The sequence below is a fragment of the Pongo abelii genome, chromosome 21, assembly GCF_028885655.2.
Source record: "Pongo abelii isolate AG06213 chromosome 21, NHGRI_mPonAbe1-v2.0_pri, whole genome shotgun sequence".
In the NCBI taxonomy this organism is placed as follows: domain Eukaryota; kingdom Metazoa; phylum Chordata; class Mammalia; order Primates; family Hominidae; genus Pongo; species Pongo abelii.
In genome coordinates, this window is record NC_072006.2 from 11,235,245 (window position 1) to 11,249,226 (window position 13,982).

At 44.5% G+C, this 13,982-nt stretch overlaps 1 protein-coding gene and 1 long non-coding RNA gene across 13 annotated transcripts in view; one reads left to right on the forward strand and one right to left on the reverse strand.

The window, feature by feature from the left end:
• KIF16B (kinesin family member 16B) overlaps nt 1-5,843 on the reverse strand; it is a 299,987-nt gene extending 294,144 nt beyond the window's left edge. For 8 of the 11 annotated variants that reach the window (XM_063720677.1, XM_063720675.1, XM_024239082.3 and 5 more), the window contains exon 1: nt 5,586-5,806. In XM_063720677.1, coding sequence (XP_063576747.1) covers nt 5,586-5,639 — 54 coding nt within the window. In that variant the 5' untranslated portion in view covers nt 5,640-5,806. Of the gene's footprint in view, nt 1-5,585 lie in introns of all 11 variants that reach the window. The other 3 variants (XM_024239081.3, XM_054541591.2, XM_054541589.2) reach the window with 2 other exon arrangements.
• Nucleotides 5,820-12,311, forward strand: LOC112130342 (uncharacterized). Of its 2 annotated transcripts, XR_010138771.1 has the most exons (4): nt 5,820-6,133; nt 7,946-8,250; nt 9,165-9,283; nt 11,234-12,311. It is a non-coding gene; the product is annotated as an uncharacterized LOC112130342 (long non-coding RNA). The 2 variants fall into 2 exon arrangements; XR_002912616.3 differs by lacking the exon at nt 9,165-9,283 and having other exon boundaries at nt 5,825-6,133.
• The last annotated feature ends 1,671 nt before the right edge of the window (nt 12,312-13,982 follow it).

Sequence of the window (13,982 nt, forward strand, 5' to 3'; positions counted from 1 at the left end):
ATGCAATTGCCAAGGTAAAGAAATAAGCATAGGGCTGGGCGCTCATGCCTGTAATCCCAGCACTTGGGGAGGCTGAGGCAGGCGGATCACGAGGTCAGGAGATCAAGACCATCCTGGCTAACGCGGTGAAACCCCGTCTCTACTAAAAATACAAAAAAAATTAGCTGGGCGTGGTGGTGGGCGCCCGTAGTCCCAGCTACTCAGGAGGCTGAGGCAGGAGAACGGCGTGAACCCGGGAGGAGGAGCTTGCAGTGAACCGAGATCGCGCCACTGCACTCCAGCCTGGGCAACAGAGCGAGACTTTGTCTCAAAAAAAAGAAATAAGCGTAGTACCTGGTTCCTGGCAGTGCCTTGACAGATACCTCCCGTCCTTAATACAAGACTTGTTTGTCCTCATCATCACAGACCTAAGAGGCTAACCATGAACTACTTTGCCTTTGACCTATCTTCTTTTTAAAAGAGGAAGACATCAGTATACCCTAAAGATATCAAATCCAGGCAAAATGCCACTGGTGGTTTTTTTTCTTCTTTTTCTCTCCTGAACTTGATAGACTTGATACTAGATTCTACCTGAGAGGCTAATCAGGAAGAAAGAAAGGCTAGGAACAGTTAGAAAAGAGAAAGAATGGGGGTGGATTTGCCCTATCAGATAAGCAAGCACATTATACAACATAGCTATAATAGCTGGCACATCACCAGCACTCAGTAAATATTTTTTGGCATTTTTTAAATACTTGTTTTTGAATAAAGTTACAATTATTAAACTGTAAAAATAATAGTAATGACAACAAACACTCTTCAGGGTGCCCCTGCTGAATGCCAGGCTCTGCGTGGAGAGCTTTATCCACATGCATTATCTCACTTGAACCCACAACAGTGTTTTTCACACCCAACTGCAACTCCTTCGTGGATCACACCTGTAATTCCAGCATTTTGGGAGGCCAAGGTGAGAGGATCACTTGAGCCCAGGAGTTTGAGACCAGCCTGGGCGACATACGGAGACCCCATCTCTACAAATAATTTTAAAAATTAACCAAGTGTGGTGGTGTGCACCAATAGTCCCAGCTACTCAGGAGCCTGAGGCAGGGGGATCACCTGAGCCCACCAGGAGGTTGAGGCTTCAGTGAGCCATGACTCTGCGCCACTGCACTCTAGCCTAGACAACAGGGTGAGACCCTGTCTCAAAAAAAAAAAAAAAAAAAAAAGGCGTAGCTGTGACTGTCTTAAGAAACTGACTTTGACTTTGGGCAAGTTAACTATGTGCTATGATCTGAATGTTTGTCTCCCCCTAAAATTCAAATATTGAAACCTAACCCCTCACTGAGATAGTATTAAGAGGTAGGGCCTTTGGGAGGTGATTAGGTCATGAGGTCCTTGTGAATGGGATTAGTACCCTTATAAAATAGGCCCAAGGGAGTCTGTTTGCTCCCTCTACCACGTGAGTACACAGCAAGAACCTACCATGTATGAGGACCTGGCTCTCACAAGACAGCCAGACAGCCTATCTGCTGGCACCTTGATCTTGGATATCCCAAGCTTCAGAACTATGAGAAGTAAATGCTTGTTGTTTATAAGCCACCCAGTTGATAGTATTTTGTTAGAGCAGTCCAAACACACTAACAAACTATGTCTCCCAACCTGTAAAACGGCATAACAATAATAGTCTCTACCTGCCAAGATGGCTGCAAAGATTAAACTGGATTTTGTACCTGGAGCTAGGACCAAAGAGTCTGGCACAGAGTCAAGTCTCAATAAAGGTGGCTACTATTTTGCCTATGTAACAGAATCACTTCCGCATTTGAAATGAGTATTACTGCCACATAATTGAAAGCCATAAGGCAGTAAAAATAAACTCATCACATCTTGGCCTGAATCAAGCACTCATATTCCTTACAAGGCTGACTGATTACTGCAAAGGCCCCTAGTTTAGAAACTCAGTCAAACTCAATACTCCACCACCAGCAGTCCTTATTTTCCAATAACTCTGGGACTTGTTTTTCTGTAGGTTGCTTTCCCTTTGCCTGAGGCTCCACTACTCTAAAAATAAACATTAAAAAAATTAACAACTTCCTTCAATCCTCCTCACGACCAACTGAAACTTCTCCAGTGCCAATGAATTTTGTAGGTGACTTTTTTAAATTACCTAAATAAGCACTGCTGGGTTAATAATTAATTCTAAGTATTAATTATAAAACTACGCATGAGAAAAGTAAAAACAAATGGTAAAAAAAATGCCTTTCATCTTTGCCTAATGGATTCATCATCAGTCCTCCTCTTTAGAGGTATCAGTGTTAGGTTTCTTATAAACCATTACATATAGATGAATCTCTGTGTGTGTGTGTGTGTGTGTGTGTGTGTGTGTGTACATTTGTTAGCACACACAAACACACAACTTTACTCCACTGTGGATATCTTGCTTTTCTCAAACCTCTACCCTGGAACTCTTTTAAGATTAACACCCTCTTTTTAAGACTTGCATAATAATCCACCAAATGATTTAGGCTATAACTTAACAAATTTCCCAATTTTGTATGTTAAGGTCATTTATGATTTTTTGTTATCAATGATGATGCAAAAATCATCATCTTTACACATATATCTTTGTAGGCAGAAATATAATCCATATAATAAAAATTAGAAATTAGAAAAACTAGAAATGGAATGGTCAAATCAAAAAGTTTATAGATTTCCAATTTTTTAAGGGAAGCATTTTCTGCTTAAGTATAAAGATTTCTAATCTTGACAGCTACTGTCAAATTTCCCAATATGAAAGTTTCAGATGTTTTGATCCTTTACGCTTCCATGATCAATGCAGAGGCGTCTGTTTCATCACTCCTGTACCAGCAATTGGTGCTCAGTTAATATTTATCAATCTCACTGGTAAAAAAATGGCATTTTATCACTATTATAGTATGCATCTCTTTCCTTATAAATTAGGTCAAGTATATTCAGTTGCCAATTTATATATCTCTTTCTACTCACTGCCAACTTCTGAATCACTGACTCTCCTTAAAAGAACTGTTGGGAAGGTTATCAACCAGCCTTGTCTTCAAGACCAAGGACACCATCTTATTCTCATCACCCTGGCAATATTTGACACTAACCATCACCACCTCCTTCAGGATGCTCTTCTCCCTTTCCTGCCATGACCATTTGCTGTGCTGGTTCTCCTCTATGGACTGCAAGCCAATCTTCTCCATGAAATCCTAAAGAGGGGCATATCCCACTGTCCAATCCCTGGCTCCCTTTTCTTCTCACGTAACATCCTTAAATTGTGGATTATGTGCAAAAGATTTCCAAATGTCGATCCTCAAATCACCTGACACTTAAACTCGTGTTTTCAGCTTTCTGCTGAACACCTCTAGCAGAGGGATGGATGTCCTTCCCACACTTCAGATAATGAACAAGGTCAACATGCGTGAAACACTTGCTCTGTGCTTGTACTTGACACTTAATACATCTCATGTAACTCTCCACATCCAAGAGAGAACACACCAACTTCATTGTCCACCTTCCTCAAACCTGTTCACCTCCTTCAGCATCAAACCTCAGTTAATGACTCTACACTCGCATTCTTCCCCCTTCTTCCCATCCAGTAAGCTGCCAAATCCCGCCAATTCTGCCAGTGAATGGTCTTCCTGTAACTATCCTGTCTTCCAATTTCACCTCTGGCTCAGACTGCTAATCACCTGCCTCTTAACTCAATCTTGACACCACCAGAGTTCTCTACTGAGAATATAAATAACATCATGCGAATCTGCCTCCCCAAAGCCCATGGTCTCTGGACTTATTTCCTGCCATCCCTCCATGTACCTGGGCTCCAGGCCTACACTGGCAAGGCAACGAACTCACAGTTCCTGTCCCAGCAGGCCCAATACTTCACAAGACTCATGCCAGTACATAATCCCTCTCTCACCAGGTCTCATTCCCCTTGTATCCCAGACAGCACCCAGAGGAATGCTATGTGTTTGGTAGGTGCTTAACAAATACTTTTTTTTTTTTTTGAGACGGAGTCTCGCTCTGTCACCAATGCTGGAGTGCAGTGGCGCGGTGTCGGCTCACTGCCAGCTCCGCCTCCTGGGTTCACACCATTCTCCTGCCTCAACCTCACAAGTAACTGGGACTACAGGCGTCCGCCACCACGCCCGGCTAATTTTTTGTATTTTTAGTAGAAAAAGGGTTTCAATGTGTTAGCCAGGATGGTCTCGATCTCTTGACCTCGTGATCCGCCCGCCTCGGCCTCCCAAAGTGCTGGGATTACAGGCGTAAGCCACCGCGCCCAGCCTAACAAATACTTTCTAAAGTTACACAATACAATTTTCTAGCATGTGTTCACCTTTTTCCAAAAAAGAAAAAGAACTTCTATACACATGAAAATCCATAATAAAGAAAAATCGTTCTAAAGTTTATCTTCTATGATTGAATGTACACAGAAACATAAATATTCCCTTAGAGCAAAAAAGTCAAACTCTTACTCTAAACAGCTTTAGAAATAACTCAAAAGTCACAAAAAGCAGATTCTAAAAACATTGGGTTTTAATGATTACAAACCAAAATAATGATTCCCTGCTTGCCAAGAGAAGAAACAGATTCAGATGAGTCAAATAAGGTTCTGGAAATCTTTTGATTTTATGGACTTCGGCTGCCCTAATCAGGCATCAGAACTACCAAACGTTAACCTCCACAAGCTGATATGACAAAAGCAAAAAGGCCCTATGGTAAGTCAAATATCCACCAACTTGGTAGAGAAGTCAATAAAATCAAATGGCTGTGTGAACCTCGCCTATCACCTTGGAGGACACATCCCATTTTACTTCATTCTTTAAAGTCAAACCAATTTAAAAAGTAACTTTTCCAGAGAAACTTTCTAAACTGATTAAAAAGAGGTCATTGAAAAGGGAGCACAGACTATTTTTCAGTGAATGAAGAGAAGGATTCTGAAAAGCATTACTTTGTAGAAATATATAACAAGATTAAATTTTGTGTGTAACACTCTTCCCTCTCTCTTAATATCAGAGTATTTCAAACACGTGTAAAGCGTCCTTGACTTTTTTCTAGGAGTCAGGACTTTGTCAAAGTTTTCCCATCCACTCTCTAACATGAAATTAGGAACTACTAAGTTATCGATTAGACACTCAGGGAATCAAAATCATCTCTAACTGAAAGATTAAAAAGTAGCATGGTTAATTGTTAAGAGAACTTCTGAGTTGGTAGAAATGAGGGGTTCGCCTGACAGTTCGTGGTGCCCCCCTCAGCACTCTCACCTTCCCCCCAACTATTTTACATCTTCATGGTAAGGTTCCCTCGATGCTTTTTTAAAGGGGGAACAAGAACATCTCAAATTAATAGGATGGAGAGAGTTAATAGAATCTTCTCCTTCACCACCAGGGTCCTCTCCAGGGCAATGTGAACGGGACAGCAGTGCACGAAGTCCTCCAGGCCCCCAGAGGCCACAGCCTGGGCCCGGTGGGCCAGGGACCAGCCGGTGACACTTCTAAGTCCAGGCTGGCTCTGAGGGAGCTGGAAACAGGCTTCCTCTGGGTGGGCGCGCGACGAGGGGGCGGGGCGCGGGCGGCCCCACTCACCTGCGATTCATGGGCCGGACCCTCACGGCCACCTTGACCGATGCCATCGCTCATCCCGAACCAGCCCGCGCGGGGTCCCACCAGCCCAGAACTCCGCGGTCGCCGGCGACGCTGGCGACTCAGATCGCGGCTCCCGCCCAGTTCCCTCTCGCCCCCGCCCCTCTGCTCCCGGCCGGACCTGGAGTTCCGCGGCGGCCCCACCTGCCAGGCCACTGAGCATGCCCAGAGCGGCTCCGGCCCGCGTGATCCATGAGCCGCGGTTTGGCGGCGGCCGGGCGGCGCAGCGGGGCGGGGCCGCGGGGCCTGGGAGCCGCCTCCGGGATCTGCAAGCCTGGAAAGGCCACGCTGTGGACCTTGGCACAGAGGTTATGGGGGGCGACCCGGAGCGGATGGTTTCAGGAAAACTAGAACCCAACCTCATGGCCTGAAAAACTGGAGAGAAGCGGTCGCAGCAATTTAGAGCCAGCGGCAAGGATCACATCCGGGGGTCAGGTGACCAAAGCCAGTTTTTCAGCCCTTAACAAGGACCTGGCTTCACCCAGCCAAGCGTGAGTTAACGCATCCATTTTTACACACGAACAAACTGAGGCGCAGAGATGATCACAGCTTGCTGGTGGCGAACTCCGCTAGGGCCTTCTCTGCTACCCTAAGGAGGTCCGAGCGTATGTTTTGGACTCCTTAACTCGGGATACCGATATAAACGAAAATTAATAGGGTGTTGGATGTTTTAAATGTGTGCGGGAATGTCATTATATTGGCTAGAATCAAACCTTATTTAGACTTGTTTTGCACTTTTGTACACTTTAGTAATTTTTAGTTTTAATCATAAGGGAGTTAAAGGCGAGCACAACTGGTATCTTTTTTTTTTTTTTTTTTGAGACAGGGTCTCGCTCGGTCACCCAGGCTGGAGTGTAATGCTGTGATCTCGGCTCACTGCAACGTCCGCCTCCCGGGTTCAAGAGATTCTCCTGCCTTAGGCTCCCGAGTAGCTGGGCGTGCCACCACTCCCGGCTGATTTTTGTATTTTTAGTAGAGACGGAGTTTCACCATGTTGGCCAGGTTGGTCTCGAACTCCTGACCTCAAATGATCCGCCTGCCTCGGCCTCCCAGAGTGCTAGGATTACAGGCGTGAGCCACCGCGCCAGGCCTACAAGTAGTATCTTAAGGCTTAGGGCCTCTGGTGGAAGTGAGCTCCACCTCCCTTCCTGTGTAGAAGGTAAATGCATTCATTCAGTGAATCCAACATGCATGAAATCGTTTACGCACACCCAGAAGCCCACCTGCGAGCCACAGGAGCAGCCATTCCAGGAAGCCAAGCTATAATGGGAGACTCATGGAATGGAGGCGGAGCTCCTGTTTTTAAGTCCTAGCTCCAACACTAGCCTTGTCAGCCCTCCATTCTGAATTACTGGGCGCCTCTGAGGCTTCTTGCCTCATCTGCAAATCAGGAACAACGGCATAGAGTGGTGAATGCATCAAGTGGGATGATGTCTGCAAATACGCAACCCGCTTACACAAAGAATTATCTTTCCATAACCTTCCCTGGACCCCTAGGGCCAGCAGGGAATCATAGCACCCCTTTGTTTCTAGAGCCCGGAAATCACTGGGTTTTTCCTCAATCTGGAGCAGAGCTGGGTGCGAATCTGCCCAACGGGTGGTAGGAACACCCGGAGCAGGATATTCAGGAGCGAGCGAGCTGGCCAAGCATGCGCAGTAGCGGCGGGTTGGTTTGAGAAGCCGCCAGGGAGCCAGCGCGGCGACCTAGCTGCCTGGGGCGGGGCGGGGCGGGGCGGGGGGGGGGGGTGGGGCCCGCCTTATATGGGAGCTGCGTGGGGACAAACTGCGCGGGCCCAACGCGCGGGGCTGAGAGACCGCCGCGCCTGCTCCGGGTCACTCCGGCCACCTGGGGGGCGTCGGCGCGCAGACGCTGACCAGTTCAGTATTCAAACTTTTCAGGAGTGCTAGCTTACTCATGACAGCGATTTTCTGTATCGGGGTTTCATTGGTCGGTGGTTTAGGAGGTTTTGCTCATTCATTCGTTAACGTAATTCCAACAACCTACACGTGTTTGTAAGCCCCCTTTCCATCCACGACTTTGCCGTCTGACACAAAACAGACCATCGCAGCCCGGCAGACGCTTTAGACAACAAACAGCATGCTTGGAGCTTTTCAATAGGAGGCAGTAAGGCTTGATCATCGCAGACGATACGGAACGGGCACTTTCTTAGCAGAAAATATTTCTATTGGAGCGTGAAGGAAGTTTCTGAAAGGGAAGATTATTATAAGATAAGGGGTTTGCTCATCTTCTCAAACTTTAGTATGCCTACTTTAAAGTGCTTTGCAAACTTGAATGTTTAAAGGAATCGCCTGGCGGTCTTGTGAAACTGCAGCTTCTAATGGGCAAGTCAGAGAGGAAGCCTGAGACGTGGCATTTCCAGCACGTTCGGGGAGTGAAGATGCTGTCGGCTGCCACCCTCCCTGCAAGGAGCCAGGGGATAGATGACCTCTACGCAAACTGTGAGAGCTTAAAATACTGATAGTGAAAAACAGTTACAGAAGCTCTAGGCCGGGCACGGTGGCTAATGCCTGTAATCCCAGCACTTTGGGAGGCCGAGGAGGATGGATTGCCAGAACTCAGGAGTTCGAGACCAGCCTGGGCAACACGGTAAAACCCTGTCTCTACGATAAAACAAAACAAACAAAAATAAAAGCCACGCATGGTGGCGTGCGCTTGTAGTCCCAGCTACTCAGGAGGCTAAGGTGGGACAACCGCTTGAGCATGGGAGGCGGAGGTTGCAGTGAGCCAAGATCGCACCACTGTACTCCAACCTGAGTGACAGAGTGAGACCCAATCTCAAAAAAAAAAAAAAAAAAAAGCTGTAAATCCAGGGCCCAAAAGGTCAGTAATAGAATTCAGGGATCCATATCAGTTATGTACTGATGCATAAAAATAATGGCCAAAAATGTGGAGGCTTAAAACAAAAACCGGTTATTATTTCTCTCAATTCTTTGGATTGCTGGTGTCACCCGGGCTTTGTGACTGGGATCTAGGCTCAGCTGGGGTGAGGAAAAGTTGGTGCATTTTGCTTTTTCATCCTCAAGAGTTTAGACCAGGTTCCAGATTTCTTGCGGCGGCGAGACACCTCTCCAGGAGAGCACGCCCTATGCACAAGCCTTTGCTGGACTTCCATTGACCAAAGGCAGTCACATGGCCACGCCCAGTCAATGTGAGAGGGCCCCCCCAAAGGAGGGGTGGGTACTCAAGGGAGCCACTAAATAACAAACCTACCTTAAGATCACATTTATTTCTAACATTTTAATAGTTATAGTTCAGTATAATTTATTTTCCTGGTAATCTCATTTATTTTATTTTATGCATTTTAAAATGTTATTCTGAAAATGTTACTCTCACCAACCAAAAGGGTCCACAGCATAAAAAAGGTTTAAGAATCTATGATTTTAAAATTCAATTGGATGGATAAAAGGCATTTTTATTTTTATTGTGTATATATACATATATGTATATATATATATTTACATATATATATATTTTTTGTTGTTGTTGTTGTTTTGAGACAGAGTTCCGTTCTTGTTGCCCAGGCTGGAGTACAGTGGCGCGATCTCGGCTCACTGCAACCACCACCTTCCGGTTTCAAGCGATTCTCCTGCCTCAGCCTCCTGAGTAGCTGGGATTACAGGTGCCCACCACCACGCCCGGCTAATTTTTGTATTTTTAGTAGAGACGGGGGTTTCACCATGTTGCACAGGCTGATCTCGAACTCCTGACCTCGTGATCCGCCCGCCTGTGCCTCCCAAAGTGCTGGGATTACAGGCGTGAGCCACCAAGCCCGGCCAACATTTTTATTTTCTGAGAAGGTTGAATTGTGATGGGAAGGAGAAGAGAAAATTCTGAAATCTGGATTAAAACCCAAATGGTCTCAAGATGCATATGTGCATGGCAGGACTGTGGGGTGGGGGATGTGGTTGTTTAGTTTGTTTTGATGTAGTTTATTTTGGTCTTCATTTATTATTGAAATTTTTTTCTGATGTTTAGCAATCTCTTTTTTAAAACGTTTTTTCAAATCTTTTTTTAATCTCTATTTTAAAAACTTTTTTAACTGCCGAAAATTTTTGAGTGACTTAAGCTCTCTGAGTCTTAGCTTCTTCACTTCGAAGTGAAATAGCACTGTAATAGAATGTTCACTCCACCACAAAATATTTGAATCATCAGGGAATACTGTTATCAGAAGAAAAATACTGTATTTCTCATGAGCTATGCTTTTTCCTCATCCTAGCCTCTGAGGAATAAAATTGATTTGCTTTCTCACAAACATGACTTTTAAAAAATCTTGATGAACATCAGACTGGCACACTTAAATTGGGACAAAGGATATAACTGACACCTCATAAACCCATCGATTTCCCTATGTGCTAGAAGTACTGACCAGAAGCATTATATCACATGATACACTTAGTATCTCCTACAGGAGTGCCTTACACCAAGGGACTTAAGTTGAATTTAAGAGCTATGTGGTGAGCCAATGAGAAAAACAAGTGTTTTCCTGGTTTTCAAATAAATGTATAGTAAATAGTAGTACCAGAGACAGGAATCACAGATACCAACTCCAAACCCAGCACCAGTTTTGTTTTTTTTTGTTTTTTTTTTTTTGACACAGAGTCTTGTTCTGTCCCCCAGGCTGGAGTGCAGTGGCGCTATTTTGGCTCACTGCAACCTCCACCTCCCGGGTTCAAGTGATTCTCCTGTCTCAGCCTCCCAAGCTGCTGAGATTACAGGTGCCTGCCACCTCACCCGGCTAATTTTTGTATTTTTAATAGAGACAGGATTTCACCATGTTGGCCAGGCTGGTCTGAAACTCCTGGCCTGAAGTGATTCGCCTGCTTCAGCCTCCCAAAGTGCTGGGATTACAGGTGTGAGCCACTGCGTCTGGCCTACGATTTTCATTTTCTAAGTCACAAAATTTAAAGTATATTTAGAATCTTCTAAAATACTAAACATTAAAAGCAGGAATAATTTGAAAAAGTATACTTTGGGGCTAGAGAGAAAATCTGAGCTCCAAAATCACAGTAAAGTTAATTGCAAAAATAGTACTAAGTAATTTTAGTAAAGCTTTAGGCAGGTAGCCATGAATGCCTGCTTTCTTTTACAGCAAAAGTGAATAAAGAAATCACGTTAGATTCAATTTAATAGACGCTATCACCCTAAATCATAGTCATTTTATATACTAAGATAAAAAAGATTGTTTTCAATTGCATATAACTATATGCAACCATATATATAAAACTATATAAATAGTTCAGAACTGATAGACTTTGTAGAGTCTGTGGCCTCATTCTAACTTCAAAAGAGTGAGAAACCATATTTATTTAAAGTGATAGGGAAAAGTTTCATGGATGAATTAGTTTTGGAGATCGGTCTTGCAGGAGGGACAGATTTGAATCCAAAAAATGGTGAGGAGGTGACTTCTAAAGCAGAGGAAATTCCTTGAACAAATGTTTAGTGTTGGAAAAGCGAGTCCTGCTTCTGGAATAGTGAGAAAGCCTCTTTACCTGAAGCACAGTGTAAAGTTTAAAAATAGTTGTAAATGCTTCTCTTCCCTGGACTCATACCTTGCAATGTCATTTTGCAGCTCCCTTCAATGCGAAGTGGAATCTCTTTCTCCACCTCTTCAATATGGCTTGCCCTGGAACTTCCCTTGGCACACAGAATACAGCAGAATTGGCTTCATATTGTTTCTAAGCCTTGGCCTCAGAGGCCTTGCATGCTTCCTAACCCTGGCTCTAGGAAACTTGCTGCTGTCACATAAGCAAGCCCAGGCTAACCTGCTGAATGTTGGTGTGTCCCAGTCAAATCCAGCACTGCAACCAATAGCCAGCCAGCCACCAGACATGCGAGCGGGGCCACCTCACACCAGCCAACCTCCACCAAGTCATCAGATGTATGAGTGAGAACAGCCCAGAATGACTGAGCCTGTTCAGACCAGCGGAACGACCAAGCTGACCAGTAGACTTAGGAGCAGTAAACAGATGATTGTATGGAAGCCATTCCGTTTAGGGTGTGTGTGTTATTGCTTGCATCCAAATACATCCTATCTCATCTAATGAGAAAAGGCCCTGCTCAAGGGCTTTTGCAGCTATAGTTGGGCGCCGGAAGTGTCTTTGTGGTCATTTCTTACTCTATACACGAGGAGATCAAGGCTCAGACCAGGTAGTGTGACTGTGGAAGACACTTTCCTTACCCGTCTGTGGCACTTAAATCAATGAAGCAGATTCACAGAAGCGTGCATGCTCACTGAACACAGTACTTGCATTCCTACCTCCAAACCTTTGCTCCACCCATGCATCCAGTAAGAATGCCCACTTCCCTCCTCTCCTCCATCGAGTTCTTTCTTTGAGTTCTACCTTCCCTAGTCTTCCTCCACTGTACCAACCCACGGTGATCCCTGTCTTTTCCAAATGCTTTGTAACATGGTAGGCACCACTCACTTGTGACTCATTGGACTATTTTAAAACTTGATTTTCTGTGTCTCTTTTCCAACAAAATTACAAATTCTTTGAGGGTAAAAGGCAGGCCTAACAGTTCTCTGTACTCCTAGTAGTGCCAGTGTGGTAAAAATTCAACTTGACAATTAGCAAAACCAATAAATTCATTATACTATTCTGTTCCTGTAGGTAATCAGTATATGAATGTGGATTCCTATGTGATGATTTTCTGGTCTATTTTGTGCCTTTTTTTTTTTGCTTTAACCAGGCCATAACATAAAGGTTATGTCATTTGTTACTGTCAAGCTTAATTAAGCCCATTATAATTCGTGAACCCCTGTGCTTGCTTTGTAATTAACATTGATTAACACAAACAAGTACAAAATAGGCCATCAGCACTTTCCAGAAGTGCTGATTACAATTACATTGGTAATTCAATACAGTATAGAAGATGGCAGGATAGTAACTTGCACTCTCTTTACATAAGGAGACAAATGCTACCATGCAAAACTAAGCCAAGAAACAAAATACTTTCCTCATCCAACTCACTGATTAAACCCTTACCCTGTTAACTCACCCTATGACTGTGTAAACCTCCAGTAAGATTACTGAAGGCACAGCTCCAAGTAACTTGCTTAATTGCATTCCTGGGACAAAAGAGGGAAGCGCTTCAAAGCTGACAGACAGATGGTAGAGTGTCCAGTCACAGCAAAGCAGGCCCCGAGGCTCATAACAGACAACTCCAGGACTGAGATCTCATTTGTAGTTCTGGGATAAAGTCCAGGGTTTGATAGCAGCAGGCTGAAGTGTAAAGATGCTCAACAATGCGCACCCCAGAGACAATGAATCTGAAAAGCTTAGAGTGAGTAACAATCTGGAAATGAACTCTGTCTGCCTATTCACCATTCCCCCATAAAAAAATTCCTGTATTCTGGATGGTGTTCTAGTTCTCTTTCCCCAGGACCTCAGCAGTCAGGGAGGTGCTCCTACAATCCATGTGAAGGAGAGTTTACCATGCCCACATGGGAATACAGTAGATTGCCAGTAGGGATGCCACACCTTTGCACTTCCTCGTATTTCCAGGAACAAAGCTGGGGTGCCTAGGAGCTGCAGTAGTTTTTCTTCTGTGTAAAATAAGCAAGCAGGACTCTGCCCCACTGCACTCCAGGGAAGGATTAAGAGAATTGATATCATCCAAATCAATTGGCCGTGTGCAGATGACTTGATAATGAGGCCATTGAGTTTTTATGGTTCACTATTATTGCAACAAAAATTATGCTACAGAAATCATTCAAATGCTCAAAAAGGAGCGTTAGTACAAAACAGGGTGTTCCAAAGTTGTTGCTGAGAGGTGTGTAATGTTCCTGAAGATCCCCGAGGTACTAAGACTTCTGTGTACATGAATGACTCGTAGAGAAGAAATACACCAGATGAAAATATATGGAGAAGTTTGCCGAAGGTCATATAACGTGTAAGTATCAGAGCCAAGGTCTGAACCCTGATATCTGTGTCCTTATAGCTCAGGCCTTTTCCTTCAGCCCCTCCTTCTCAGCAGAGATGTGTTGGAGAAATCACTAGAAATGGAAAAGCAGCTGTCAGAAGCGGAATTGAATGAAGCAATAGGGGAAAAAGAAATACATGTTGATACAAATGGTCAGCCTTAAGGAAGCCTATGACATTGATGCAGCACAGGGAAGCCTCAAAATTGGGACTTAGCCCAGGAGGGTTCTTGGCTTCACCCAGGAAAGAATTCAAGGGTGAGCTGGTGGTGTTAGAATGCAACTATTACCGAAGTGGCAGTGTACAGCAGTAGCAGAGGTGCTGCTCCTTGCAGAGCAGGGATACCCCATAGGCACTGTGTCCAGAGTAGCAGCTCAGAGGCAGTTCTGCACTCAT